Genomic DNA, 15,023 nt, shown 5'->3' with positions numbered 1-15,023 from the left:
ATTATAACTCTTGTTTCTGAAATTCTGATTTACGCTTTAAACCTTTATCTAAATGTACAGGTGAACTTAGAGAAGATCTGCCGTACACTGGAAGACCAGCTCAGTGAGTTCAAGTCCAAGACAGAGGAGAACCAGAGGAGCGTTACTGAGCTCACTATGCATAAAGCTCGTCTTCAGACTGAAACCGGTAACTCTTCCTGGAAAATATACCATTTGCTTGTTTGTTTTTATAGATGCGCATATCATGAAAACTGTTTTTGTCTTATTGTACAGATAGAGCAAGATTTATTCTCATTTAGGGTTTCAATGTGCCCTGGATTTTTTTTTGGTCTTCTCTACAACAAATCATCAACTTTGAATGCTGATTGTATAGTTTTGACTATTCTAACTATTGATAGGTCTTGATACACTCAATTACTAGGACTATGTCCTGTTTCATTACAGTTGGCACTGAATTCCTAAATGAAAAACAGGGACAAAATAACCATCCAGCCACGCTCAAAATCTACCAAATTCACAACAATTTTGTAATGACCTTGCCCACAGTTACTTACATTACACAATTTTGGGAAATGCTGTATATAATCATGCAGAAGGAAACAGGGGTTGACCTTTTTAAAGTGAAGAAACGAAGTAAATGAAATGAAAAATGTTATTTAAGTGTTCTATTTTATCTTTTTTTAAGGAGACTTGAGGAGATCCTACCTGAGTTGTGTCAGAATAAAATTTAGTTGTCCTGATGTTTACTACACATTATATTCAAGAGACAACTTGCAGAAATATTACCGAGTTTTAGTGGTGGTCAGTCTTTTATCTTTGCCCCCAATTGTCAGTGTGGTATTGTTCTAGAATCCCTAAAAAAAGAGAATGCATTGCACATCTGACAATCAGAAGACCCAAAAATGATTCTGGGACCCCATTTGGAGTTCCAAACTAACATGTTGTACACCACTGGTTTAGGATATAAGTCCATAATTACATGACAGTTTATTGCGTTTTTTATTAAATGTTTAAATTTTATATATATATATATATTTATGGGAAGTTTGGCTGCCTCCTGAACATAGGAATTCCATTGTCTAATTGGACTTTATTTGAACTATCCTGGTCCAGCTGGAGTTACGCGCTGTACTATCTACTGGTGTTAAAAAATTATATATATATATATATATATATATTTATATATATATAGATTAACATTTGTCTCCTTTAGCTCTTTCAGGAGCACAGAGGTAAACTTTGATTTCAGAGTTCAGTTTGACCAATTTTTGGATCTGTCTTGAAAAAAATGTAAATAAAATTTTCTTATTATCTACTAATTTCTGAGAACAAAACCAAGCACAATGACAGCGTAACAGGATTAATTGAGTGGAGAGGGGTTGAAATAAAGATAATTTCAATACTAAGACTTGGGACAACTTATCTTAGTAAAAAAAAGGTAAAAAAAATAAAAACACAATATACTAAATTGCAGTTCTTAATTTCAAATGCAGGGGAGTTGTCTCGACAGCTGGAAGAGAGAGAGTCTCTGGTATCTCAACTGTCTAGATCCAAACAAGCCTTCATACAGCAAATCGAAGAGCTGAAAAGACATTTGGAGGAAGAAGTCAAGGTGAAATAGAGGAAGGGTTCTAGACTAGAATTCCGTGTACTAATCACCTGAATTGTTCCATTGTTGGTCTTCTTTAATCAAGCTCTCACCTTCTGCATTTACCAGGCTAAGAGCGCATTGGCTCACGGCTTGCAATCGTCCCGTCATGACTGTGACCTTATCAGGGAACAATATGAGGAGGAGCAGGAGGCTAAGTCCGAGTTGCAGAGAGCTTTGTCCAAGGCTAACGGTGAAGTGGCTCAGTGGAGAACAAAATATGAAACGGATGCTATTCAGCGCACAGAGGAACTGGAAGATGCCAAGTAATTACCTATTATTGTTTAATAACTGAAGGGGCCCACTTTGCAAAAGTGTAAATGTCACATCACAGGCCATCTGCCATCATTGTACAACCAAAATTCAAATGTTGGTGCAGACAAAATAGTTGTGCGCTCGTCTCCTGCTCCTCTGCAAACACTGCCATTTTGCTTGCCTGTGCTTTGGCAGCAGTCTATTTACATATGCACAAATTCTAGTGCACAGCATCAACAAAATCAATTTTGCCCTGCTGCCTTTAGGTTTACTAGGTCAAGTGACATTGCTGAGGCAGGAGGCACAAAATGTACAATTACATAAATTCTGCTTCAGCCTGCACAGTGACTGCCCCAACTGCGTATGGTGAGGTGACAATTGGGGAGTAGACTGCCCAGCGCTGTGAAGCACAAACCTTGCATGTGTTCAGCGGCTTGTAACTGCACAGCAAGTAAAGTGTGATGTGAGGTCTAGCCCTTAAGCTACTTCTTAAATTGTTTATCTGAAGAATTTATGGAGTAGTCTGAATAGCATAATATAACATGCCTATGATACAATAATATGTGGAACAACACCACAGTCTAGTAACTGCTGGTGTTTCAATACACAATGACTACAGATAGTGTGCAGACTATAATTCATTGCCCTAGATGATTTATCATCATCATTTATTTATGCAGCATCACTAATTCTGCAGTGTTGTGCAGAGAACTCAGTCACATCAGTCCCTGCCCCATTTGAGCTTACAGTTTAAATTCCCTAATTATGCACACACAGAGAGAGACTAAGGTGAATTTAATAGCAGCCAAAAACCCTACTAGTATGTTTTTGGAGTGTGGGAGGAAACCAGAGCAACCGGAGAGAACATACGAACTCCACACAGATAAGGCCATGGTTGGGTATCGAACTCATAACCCCAGTGCTGTGTGAGGTAGAAGTGCTAACCACTTAGCCATCCTGCTGCCCAATTTGTCTTTGCTGACATTCAATTAGCAATGTTATCTGTTATAAGGATTGATAGTCTGATGTCGCAGGAACCCCTTGAAATGGACCTGTTAATGCTATTTTATGTTCTTCACTATTTTATGTTCTTCACTATAGGAAAAAGTTGGCTCAGCGGCTTCAGGAAGCAGAGGAACAAATTGAGGCGGTGAACTCTAAATGTGCGTCTTTGGAGAAGACCAAGCAGAGACTGCAGGCAGAGGTGGAAGACCTGATGATCGACGTGGAAAGGGCAAACTCCGTTGCCGCAGCTCTTGACAAGAAACAGAGGAACTTCGACAAGGTACCAGCATCTTAAGAGTGCAAAATGATAAGTGATAAACAATAATTAACCAGCAAGAAAATACTGCTGTGCGACTGTATGTACTGTGTAACATATGTGTCATTGGAACGTTTTCTGCAACTAAGACCAAAAGGGATTGTCCTCATGGGTTTACAAACCGCTTAACACTGCAGAATTAATGAAGAGATAAAAAGTTCTAAACTTTCTCTTCCTCCTGTTCAAGATCCTGGCTGAGTGGAGACAGAAATATGAGGAATGTCAGTCCGAACTTGAGTCTTCTTTGAAAGAGTCGAGATCTTTGAGCACGGAGCTCTTCAAAATGAAGAATGCCTATGAGGAGACCCTAGACCATCTTGAGACTATCAAGAGGGAAAACAAGAATCTACAACGTAAGTAATAGCAGGGACTGTTGTCTGACACAAAACATGGCCTAAAGGCATTCCATTTTAATTCACCTTCGGAAGACGAATTATTTTGTTTTTCCCCTGACATGTGAAAGGGGGAAAATTACTCAGTCTGGAATACCCCAAATTAGAAAAATATTGCCCTAAACCTCCCAAAACAAAACAAAACAAAAGATGCAGTACAATTTATGACCACCAGGGCACAGAAACCATCCATTCAAAGAATAGAACAATCTAAATTCTCTTCCACACAAACACATACAATCTTGGTTCTACTTTTGTCTGCAGGCAATTAACATTATAGTTGCCTACTCTCTCGGAATATCCGGGAAACTCCCGGAATTCTGGGAGTCCTCGGGAGAGCAAGGCAGCTTCCCAGTTCCAGTCCCCCTTATTAAATAAGTGAGGCTTATGATGCGAATTACGCGTCATCGTGTCCCGCGCCCCTGCTGTAATAGGCCAGAAAATAATGATCGCTTAGGGGGCGGGGCCGAATGACGCAATCCACCCCCACACGCACACCTCCTCTCAGATGCCAGCTGGCTAATGTTGGCAAATATGATTAACCTACAAGTAAGTTTTTGGAGTGTGAAGGGAAACTGGATCACCTAGAGGAAACCCACCTTTGGAGAACTTACAAACTCCACACATATAGGTTTGACTCAAGTTTTAGAGACAGAGAGATATATAATACTGTATGTACAAGAGAACAAGTTGCATGTTCACTTGCTTAGGTTTTGTTCCCTAAACTATACGCTAAATTATACTATATTATAGCATAAAGCCTTGTTGGACTGCACTTGGTCACAATTTATATATCTATCGCTGAAGAAATTATTTGGTGGAATTCAAATGTTTAAACATAAACAATTTTATGGACATTCAATCTTAAAATGAAATTGTATTATGTAGAGGAGATAACGGACCTGACAGAACAAGTGTCTACAAGTAGTAAGACCATTCACGAGCTGGAGAAAGCTAAGAAGGTGGTTGAAATGGAGAAGATTGAAATGCAAGCTTCGCTTGAAGAAGCAGAGGTATTTTCTCCTACTTATAATGGCCAACTAATAAACTGTCCTATGGGCAATGGTGTGGGTGGTTTCAGAGGGATAGCAGCTGTCCAGAATATCTCATTCAAGAGATAACGCTGCAATGTGTGACACAACAAAACAAAGCACAATAACGCATAAGGCAGTAACAGTTACCAGTTCTCTGGAGCAATATAGTAACTCAGCGGTTCTATTCTACCATTACTATAACACAATAAGGATTTCCGAAATTAAAAATGCTCAGTGCAAATGTGGTTGTTGTGATGCCACACCCTACTTTTGCAGAAATGTTCTTGTTTTTATGGCACAATCTAACAGGAGGAGTTTGTGGGATTAGGGTGCTCCTTGCTGAGTGCCGACTCGTTGCATCAGTGCTCCTATTTATACAACCACATGCGAAACTAAGACGTTATTTTGTGGGACATTATGTGATGGGTGAAGGTACATGTAGGGGAGCTCCCTGCTTTGCGGGAGGGCTCATGGTCAAGAGCATAACTACCGGGGTAGCCTGTAATGCTCTGGTGTAGCCTCAGAATGCCATGCATAAATTCCGGGGTTCCTACATTAAATTCTGTTCAGAAAGAAAGGTAATTCTGATGATCTCTTCGTCTCTCAACGGGAAGTGATTGGGGCACATCCTAATCGTTCAAGTGTTTTGAACCTTCCAGTCATACTTTTGCAGAAAATCAATTTCTAAGCACACTTTGATGTCTGAAAAACAGACAAAAAAACAGTGCAAGTCTTCACATTTATCATTTATTTACATAGCACCACCAATAACGCAGCGCCAATATTTGTCATTCACATCAATCCCTGCCCCATTGGAGCTTACAGACTAAACTCCCGTTACAAACACACACACACAGGCACACACACAGGGTTAAACTTTAGTGACTTCTATATTATTGAAAAGTATAAGTTATGTACTTAAACCCCTTTATATATTTAATATATAACCTTTGTCCAATTGTATCTATGTAGGCAGCTCTTGAGCATGAAGAGGCTAAGATCCTTCACATACAACTTGAATTGACCCAAGTGAAGGCTGACATTGAACGGAAGGTAGCAGAGAAAGACGAGGAGATTGACCAGCTAAAGAGGAATTACCAGAGGACAGTTGAAACCATGCAGACAGCTCTAGACTCTGAGATAAGGAGCAGGAACGAAGCTATCAGACTTAAAAAGAAGATGGAAGGTGACCTGAATGAAATGGAGATACAACTCAGTCATGCAAATCGCATTGCCGTAGAAGCTCAAAAATACTTACGGAATGTCCAAGGTCAACTTAAGGTACATCATATCTTTATTGTATATTGTTTTACCCAGGAAACTGAAATGTCAATAGAGAGAATCAGAAGCATAGACCTGCGATCAGTATATCTTATTAACCTGAGATAAATAACACTAGACATTTGGAGGCATAGCACAACAGAATAAAGTTCCAAGTGTCTGGTACACGTTACGATTGTGCCATTGTCATAGACTCTGGAAATCTTTCAAGAGAGGCATATTACCCTATTGTCTTTGTAATTTCATGAAGTTAATTTGTTAAAACTAGATAACATTATCGACATGCAATAAAGGAACAAGCAATTATGGTATACTGATGTACGGTTTCCTTTCTATTGAGGAATCTCCTTACAAAAATGTTTTGAAAATAGCATTCTATGTTCAGTTTTGAACAAGACTTCAGCAAAGTTTGCACTATATTGAGAGGCATACTGTTTCTTTATTGACGCAGAAAAATTTCTAGAAACATAGAACTTAACAGCAGATAAGAACAGCTTGGCCCATCTAGTCTGCCCATTTTCTTTATTAACCTATGGTAACCTCAAACTCTTGTTGGTCCTTTATTCTTTGTAAGGATATCCTTCTGTCTATCCCAAGCATGTTTAAATTACTCTAGTGTTTTAGTCTCTACCACCTCTGATGGGAGGCTATTCCACTTATAAATATACAATGATTCATTGATTTGCCATGTTCTAATCTTATCTGTGCTGTGTCTTGGACAAGGTAAAGTTTTCCAGCTGCAGATCAATAAATATCAACTCATCAGATTGTTTTTCACTTCTTAGGACACTCAAATCCATCTTGATGATGCTCTCCGTGGACAAGAAGATCTGAAAGAGCAACTTGCCATCGTTGAGCGTAGAAACAGCCTGATGGTGGTTGAAATCGAAGAGTTGAGAGTTACTCTAGAGCAAACAGAGAGGTCTAGAAGGGTGGCGGAACAAGAGCTCATAGATGCCATGGAACGTGTGCAGCTCCTACACTCACAGGTAGAGCTCGATGTTGGCAAGAGCCTAGACAACAGGGATATGCAGAAATGACCTAGTCCATCTAGCAAGTTGGACTTTATACAGTGCAGGACTCCTTGCAGTGAGACCAGGAACATTAAAATTTTCCTTTTAGCAACCTGAGGAACTATAGGATGTATTGGTCTGATAACCACACTATTGTGAAGGCATATAAAGTATGAAAATCTAAATAAAGCAGCAACATTTGTTGTCTTTTTAACATCTACTTGGAGAGCTACTTACATTATGACTTTGGTTGTACTTTGAAGTATTAAACTTTAATCTCCATTCTGCAGAACACAAGTCTTATTAGCACCAAGAAGAAGCTGGAGAGTGATGTTTCACAGCTACAAGGTGAGATTGAAGACACCACGAAGGAGGCCAGGAATGCAGAGGAGAAAGCGAAGAAAGCCATAACTGATGTGAGAATTCTATTCTATTTACTACAATAACTGCAACTATAGTATTTTGCATTTAACATCAAACAATATTTATTTCAATATGCTTTAAAAAAATCAGTACCATATACAAAGCAGTTAAAAATTATTTCTGAGTTAAACAAACACATAGAACAACTGAACCGTGGTCAGGTCGCAAACATAAACTATCCTTGGTAAGGGAAGGAGTTACATATTCTATTTGAAGCACCACCGTGTTCTTGTTGCATTCCAGATAAGAAAAAAACAAAATAATAAGAATGCTGACAATACTTCACAATGATTAAAACTTTACAAAAAAAAATATGAATACCACCCTCTACACAGCTAACACAAGACAACAACCCGTTGACCAACATTGCAACACACACAGCCCACTCAGTACTTTGACCTTTGCGTTCTAGCTGGTCCAGTGTGCAATATGATGTAGCACATGCCCTTGTGTTTCTAACTCCCATTGTCCTATAGATTGTAACCTTGCGAGCAGGATTCTCTTACCTCTCTGTCTGTATGTATTACCCAGTATTGTCTTATTAATGTTTGTTCCCAATTATAAAGCGCTACGGAATCTGCTGGCGTTATATAAATAAATGATGATGATGATGATGAATGCAATAAAATCAATAAGCCATACCGCTTAGCGTAACTGACAAATGTCACAATAGCCTGATGGTAAAAAAAATATTCCTCATATGTAATCAGACAACTCCCCCGTCCATGGGAAAAGACTGTGTCTGTAGTAGCCAAATGATTAGTAGAACCGTTTGGTGTTTAATGGCTATAAATATGTATCCATATCGGCAAAATAGATTATAATGCCACTCAAGGTAAGAGCACTATAGACGAAGTCCTTGAAGTGTACAGGCAATAAACAAATAGACAGTACTTCCACATTTACTTTTCTGCACAAAATACAAATAAATAGAGCAAAATGTGGATGTTAATGTTCTTTTAATGGGATAAGTGAATATTGGTTTTTAAAGGAGTTTCACCATATCTGGTACCCAAAAGCATAGGCTGAGTTTTATGGTCTGTGTAAACTTCAGATCATGTGTGTTCCGGTTTTCTATTTTATATAGACAATAGAAGCCCTATATGTGGCCTATATCAAGAACTCAGATTAGCTAAAGTTGGCTCATCTGAGTTTCAACTCAGTAGACCTCCAAATTAACAGAACACAGTGATTGAAACAACTCCTTCTAAACATGTATGATGGCTGCCAGGACAAATCATTATCATCATCACCATTTATTTATATAGTGCCACTAATTCTGCAGCACTGTACAGAGAACTCACTCACATCAGTCCCTGCCCCATTGGGGCTTACAGTCTAAATTCCCTAACACACACACACACACACACACACACACAGACTAGGGTCAATTTTTTAGCAGCCAATTAACCTACCAGTATGTTTTTGGAGTGTGGGAGGAAACCGGAGCACCCGGAGGAAACCCATGCAATCACGGGGAGAACATACAAACTCCTCACAGATAAGGCCATGGTCAAGTATTGAACTCATGACCCCAGTGCTGTAAGGCAGAACTGCTAACCACGTAGCCACCGTGCTGCCCCACAAATGCACAGTTTCATCAGAAACATGAGTAATACTCTCAATAATCCTAGATCTCCTTGTTAGGCGTTTCTACGTACTTTTAGCCCAGAAAAATAAGGTCCATCCAGGATTAACAAAGAAAACTTGTTTTTTTTTAGAGCCAACCTTGTTTGTCAGATATGATACAGTAACATAGAACTGAGTTATGAGTAGAGATCACATCACTACGCTAACAAGGCCTTAACAATTTTGAGTGCTGTAATCTGTAGGCGGCCATGATGGCTGAGGAACTGAAGAAGGAGCAGGACACCAGCTCGCACCTAGAGAGGATGAAGAAGAACCTGGACCAGACAGTAAAGGACCTTCAGCTTCGTTTGGAAGAAGCTGAGCAGCTGGCACTTAAAGGAGGCAAGAAGCAGCTCCAGAAACTGGAGGCTAGAGTGAGTGTCCCACATACTTATAAACAATGCGATATACATAATTATCACCCATAGGCTGGTAAAGCTCGATCAGACGGCATGACCACCAATCCTTTCTGCCCAGTCTACAGCACTGGGCACAAGTACTTCTTCACTATCAATTATCTAGATTGAATTTGTCTTTTTTGTGCATCTCAAGTAGAGCTCATTTGTCTTCAAACCGCATTAGACTTGGAGAGGCGGAAAGGGGGAGGGCAAACATAAAAAGAACACAGTAAGGGTATGTTCACATAATTTTGGCACAGTTAGACTTGGATGCATATGTTTTTTATGTGGGTACTGGAGGACTAGCGCAATGCTACGCAATGATGATTATGACTATCTAGCCACTTTTGGTTGGCTGATTGTGTGTTGTCGCGCTCCAGTGCTTTATTTTCATTGGAGGTTAATAGTACATTAAGTCGGGACCGCCTAATCACATTACTTAACTGACATCTTATATTGAAAACACCACTTTTGCATTTATGAATAACTCAAGGCAATGTTCTCTCTTGTGTATATGACACTTCATTACATTATTATATTGTGTACAAGTAGGATAATGCAACTTCAGCATTTAAGGCTAACACTGTTAAGCCAAATCTCTATTGTGGGTCGTAAGTAAACCCACTTGTACTCTTGATAAAAATACTACTATTTATGAACTGGACGCACCGTAGGATACGGCCGACTCAATGTACATATGTAAGTACGCTTTTTTCGCCCATGTCTTTTTCTGCTTATGTTTAGAGCATCAGTGTGTCCAAATTTTAGTGAACCCAAATATTTTTTTATTATGTGGACCAGAGTAGAGTTGCGACCAGGAAAAAACCAGTGAGATAAGTAACAATCGTAATAAACTCTAATCTTCACTGATTCCTTCAGGTAAGAGAATTGGAAGCAGAGTTGGATCTGGAACAGAAGAGAAGTGTCGATGTTATTAAAGGGATCCGGAAATACGAAAGACGTGTGAAGGAGCTCTCATTTCAGGCAAGAAATGTCCATAATATTGTAATTGAGCTGTTTCCCCATTGGACATCTTGATTAACTGATCAATTCTTTACCATAGTCTGAGGAAGACAGAAAGAATAATCTGAGACTCCAAGATCTGGTGGACAAACTACAACTCAAAGTGAAGTCCTACAAGAGGCAGACTGAGGAGGCGGTGAGCAGATGTGATGTCCATGATATTTTATATGTGATAGGGAGGAATTCAAACAATATCTGAAGCCCGTCTATCTCAGTAGCCTTGTCAAGCATAATTTATACTGGTTGTGTTAAAAGAAAGACAACCTAACATCTATGGAATCGATGACACAAGTGCAGATGTTTACAGGGGTGATGTTATAGGCAGAAGAGAAAATAAAGTAGAGGAAATGATGGTAACAAGACAATTTTGCTGGGCACCCATAAAAGCCCAGATTACTGCTTAGGTTACCTTGTCCAAAGTGGTCAAGCTTTTATGTGGGCATGGTACCAGTTTACAACTAAATGTTTATATTTTCATATTATAGAAAATATCTTTTGATGATCAGGGGGTAAATGTATCAATATGCGGGTTCTTCAACACCCGCGTGTTCAGCCTCTTCCGCGATTAAATTTCAAGCGGCGCTGCATTGTAAAGGGAAGTTAACCCTTTACAATGCAGCGCCGCTTGAAATTTAATCGCGGAAGAGGCTGAACACGCGGGTGTTGAAGAACCCGCATATTGATACATTTACCCCCAGATGTGTTCAGGAGATAGTTCTTGAACATTGCTGTGGCAAGCACCATGTAATTAACTAACTAAATCCCATTCAATGGTGTAGTCCATATTAGGAGCCCTCGCCAAATTCTGATAAGTCCTCTATCTTCAGATCCCTTTTGCGATGTATGCTGATTTACTTCTTTTATGCCGAAAACAGGAACAGCAGTCAAACACCCACATGACTAAGTGCCGTAGGGTCATGCACGACCTGGACGAGGCAGAGGAACGGGCAGACATTGCTGAAACACAAGTCAACAAGCTTAGAATGAGGACCCGTGAGACCATCTCCACAAAGGTATTTATCTCCCATATCAAATGGCAGGGGATAATTATACAAAAACATATATATTACCTGTAGATTAAGCGGTAGTTTTCATTTCAGATCTTAAACACTAGGGGCCTGATTCATTGAGGATCTTAACTTAAGAAACTTCTTATTTAAGTCTCCTGGACAAAACCATGTTACAGTGCAAGGGGTGCAAATTAGTTTTGCACATAAGTTAAATACTGCCTATTTTTTCATGTAGCACACAAATATCAACGTTAAATTTCAGTGTACAAATAAGCTATCAAGTATTTGTGTGTTACATGAAAAACAGTCAGTATTTAACTTATGTGCAAAACAAAATACTAATTTGCACCCCTTGCATTGTAACATGGTTTTGTCCAGGAGACTTAAATAAGAAGCTTCTTAAGTTAAGATCCTTAATGAATCAGGCCCTAGAAGTGAATGAAAAGTTCAGTGACAAAATGACACTTCGTGATCAGATCTAAACTGTTTATGGTACAATAAATTTGTTCACGGAGGTCTCACTTTAATTAATATATTATTGAGATTAATATGAACCTGAGCCTCTGTTCTCAGTGCCACATTTATGTGAAGAATGATGGTGTTGATGCATAAACTATAACTAATTATTTTTGTTTTTGTAAGGTGATCATGACCACTCAAGAGTGAACCTGTTAACGAGAAGATCACAGTAATGAGATACACATAATCTCCATTCACTTGTAAGGAGTTGTTCTTTTGAATGGACCAAGATAAATTAATGTCAGTGACTTTCCCACAAGGTACTTCAACCTGCAGCTCCCATCATATACTACCAACTGCTGTAAGGCCACCAGCTGAAAGAGAATGCTGGACCAAATCAGACTCCACAAGCCAAAATGGGTAAAAAAAAAAAAAGCAATGGGCAATAATCTTGCTTCCCGTGAATAAGTGGGATAATAAATCATCATCATTATTAATTTGTAAGGCGCCACAAAACTCAGCGCCAAATAGTCAGAATCATAAATTAATAGCAACTGATATGGAAAAATATCACGACTAATGATGCTAGAGATTGGATAGGTAGGACTATGGAATAAGCAGTACTATGTGGGTGGATTCGATGAGTGTAGATTTTCTGATAAGTAATAGGGTCTAGAATGTGTACGGGCAGCACAGTGACTTAGTGGTTAGCATTTCTGCCTCACAGCAGATGAGTTTGATCCCTGACCATGGCCTTGTCTGTGTGGAATTTGTATGTTCTCCCCGTGTTTGTGTAGGTTAATTAACTGCTATTAAAATTGACCTTAGTCTCTCTTTCTGTCTGTGTATGTGTTAGGGAATTTAGACTGTAAGCTCCAATGGGGCAGGGACTGATGTGAGTGCGTTCTATGTACAGTGCTACGGAATTAGTGGTGCTATATAAACATACTGGCCAACTCTCCCTGAATGTCAGGGAGACTCCCTGAAATAGGGGTGATCTCCCTCACTCCCTGAAGTGTCTGGCATTCTCCCTGATGCTGAACCAGTACAAGACGTGGTTGGCTTTGCCGTCTGTGGCATAATAACACAGTTCAGAAATTGTGTCCTGTGTCCATGTATTGATGCTTATGGAGGTGGCCATTTTCATGGAGACCACGATTTAACCAAAGACTGTCAGGTAAGACAACATGACTTCAGTAATGGAGACAGAAATGTAAAAGACACTTCAGTCTCTAGAGATTCATTAGCTGCTTTTCTTTAACGCATACTTGCCTACTCTCCCGCAATGTCTGGGAGACTCCCGCAATTCTGGGAGGGCTCCCGGGAGAGCAGGACAACCTCCTGGTTCTCGACCCTGCAATAGATAAAGGGCAGGGCTTAATGACGTCATCTTAGCCTCGCACCCTGCTGTAATTGGCCAAAATTGTGACAATCATTTAGTGGACGGGGCCAAAATGATGTGATTCATCAAGCCCCGCCCCAGCACACCCACCTCCCCGGGATCTCCCTGAAGCCAACGAGGAAAAGTTGGCAAGTATGTATATAAATAGCTGATGATGATGTGTACTAGACATCCGGTTGTAACAGTTTGTTTGTGTATACTGTATGTTTTACTTACTTCCTCTTTACTTAGTTTCTGTCTATACTTGGACTGACAGAATGAGCACAGCCAATTAAATGCTGGGGGTGGGTATTTAGAATTTGGAAGAAAGCATGTCCCCTCCCCTCATTTCCCCAGATGCTGTTACAGAGGTGACTCTGCAGTGTAAACAGACACAGGGATTAGATGACAAAACATTTATCTGATCCCAGAGCACTTATTCACATGGCAATTAGTAACAGCACTAACTATCAATGGGATGGTACCTCCACTGTCCCTTGTTTGTCAAACCAGTTGTCCCAGTCACTGCTCTTAATTTATTTGGTCCCGTTTATTTGGACATCACCTTCAAGCTGTCTTTACCTGTAGAAACTAGTCAATGTTTCCTAATGGAAATAAACATGATATGCAAAACAGTAACGCTTCCTGTGTCTCCTTTACTTGTTAGCTGGGCTCTGGATTGTGAGGCTGTGATATTACACTGTGAGCTATGTGTAGAATGACTGGGGAGCTGAGCTGTCCATCATTGTCCTCTCTCTGTTCCGCATGATGAAGTCCAAAATGCCTTATTCACAAGAAAGTTTAATTGTCACTTTATTGTGCATGGGGAACATGCATATCTTTGCCATACTAAAAAATGTTTCTTTGGTTATTCCAGGAAGTCTGTGGTTATTTTTTTTCTTGTAATACTCAGATTCATCCCCACGAGGGAGCTATAGAGCTGCCTCTGGCTGTGTTCCATGTCCCTACATGTATGTACTGTAGGTTATATGGGCAAATGCAATCTGGGAATTAAACAGTTAAAACACTACATTGTCATAATTAGAGTACACCAGGTAAGAAGTGAATACCGAAATGTAACACCATGGGGCTCTGTTTGTCCTTTTGGACAATTCTAGACAGACAGTCATTTTTAGTCAATATTTTATATTCCATTCTTTTTAAATTTGAATAGTCACCAATATTTTATATTCCGTCCTTTTAACATTTGAAAAGTCACCAATATTTAACATTCACTCCTTTTAGCATTTGAATAGCCATTGGTTATAATATTTGCACATACATTTGTCCAAACTCTGCTCCCTCTACAATAACCAATCTGGGAAAGGAAGAGTTAAAAAAGTTTTTTAAAAAATCCTGTGTGAGGGATTGACCTTTCATTAGAGAAAGTTATTTCTTCGGGACAGAGTCAGGCAACGTATTCGTAACCTATAATACTGCTGTTGAGCTAAAATTCAGCATGCTGGGACTTTTAGTTCTAGAACAATTTAAGGCCCATGTGTGTTTAATCCCTTAAAAGGACACTTCTGGTATTTATTGAGTCATTCAACTGAGAGATTGAGTTGCATATAAAATGTTATTTGTCGATCCATCAGAGATATGTAAAAATGTTTCTGTGCCGAAGCCTCTGTACCTTCTTGTGTAAGTTTTATCTATCAGTTGAAGGCCTGATGGTCTACAGACTTGCCATACACAAGAAATAAAAAGGCAGATAATTGATCCGAGATTAACATGTTTTTAAATATCCAAAAAATAA

General features: G+C 39.4%; 1 protein-coding gene across 2 annotated transcripts in view; it reads left to right on the top strand.

Annotated features, from left to right (window-relative positions):
- LOC142095156 (myosin-3) overlaps positions 1 to 13,902 on the top strand; it is a 44,451-nt gene extending 30,549 nt beyond the window's left edge. For both annotated transcript variants that reach the window (XM_075177988.1, XM_075177987.1), the window contains exons 27-40: positions 61 to 187; positions 1,494 to 1,612; positions 1,718 to 1,914; positions 3,005 to 3,188; positions 3,412 to 3,577; positions 4,505 to 4,629; positions 5,623 to 5,931; positions 6,717 to 6,920; positions 7,235 to 7,360; positions 9,200 to 9,370; positions 10,274 to 10,378; positions 10,458 to 10,553; positions 11,293 to 11,430; positions 12,070 to 13,902. In XM_075177988.1, the coding sequence (XP_075034089.1) occupies positions 61 to 187; positions 1,494 to 1,612; positions 1,718 to 1,914; positions 3,005 to 3,188; positions 3,412 to 3,577; positions 4,505 to 4,629; positions 5,623 to 5,931; positions 6,717 to 6,920; positions 7,235 to 7,360; positions 9,200 to 9,370; positions 10,274 to 10,378; positions 10,458 to 10,553; positions 11,293 to 11,430; positions 12,070 to 12,093 (2,091 nt within the window). In that variant the 3' untranslated portion in view covers positions 12,094 to 13,902. The remainder of the gene's footprint in view (positions 1 to 60; positions 188 to 1,493; positions 1,613 to 1,717; positions 1,915 to 3,004; positions 3,189 to 3,411; positions 3,578 to 4,504; positions 4,630 to 5,622; positions 5,932 to 6,716; positions 6,921 to 7,234; positions 7,361 to 9,199; positions 9,371 to 10,273; positions 10,379 to 10,457; positions 10,554 to 11,292; positions 11,431 to 12,069) is intronic.
- The last annotated feature ends 1,121 nt before the right edge of the window (positions 13,903 to 15,023 follow it).

This window comes from Mixophyes fleayi, chromosome 6 (genome assembly GCF_038048845.1).
Source record: "Mixophyes fleayi isolate aMixFle1 chromosome 6, aMixFle1.hap1, whole genome shotgun sequence".
Taxonomy (NCBI): domain Eukaryota; kingdom Metazoa; phylum Chordata; class Amphibia; order Anura; family Limnodynastidae; genus Mixophyes; species Mixophyes fleayi.
The sequence above is the reverse complement of the archived record's forward strand: the minus strand, read 5'-3'. Positions and strand labels throughout refer to the sequence as shown.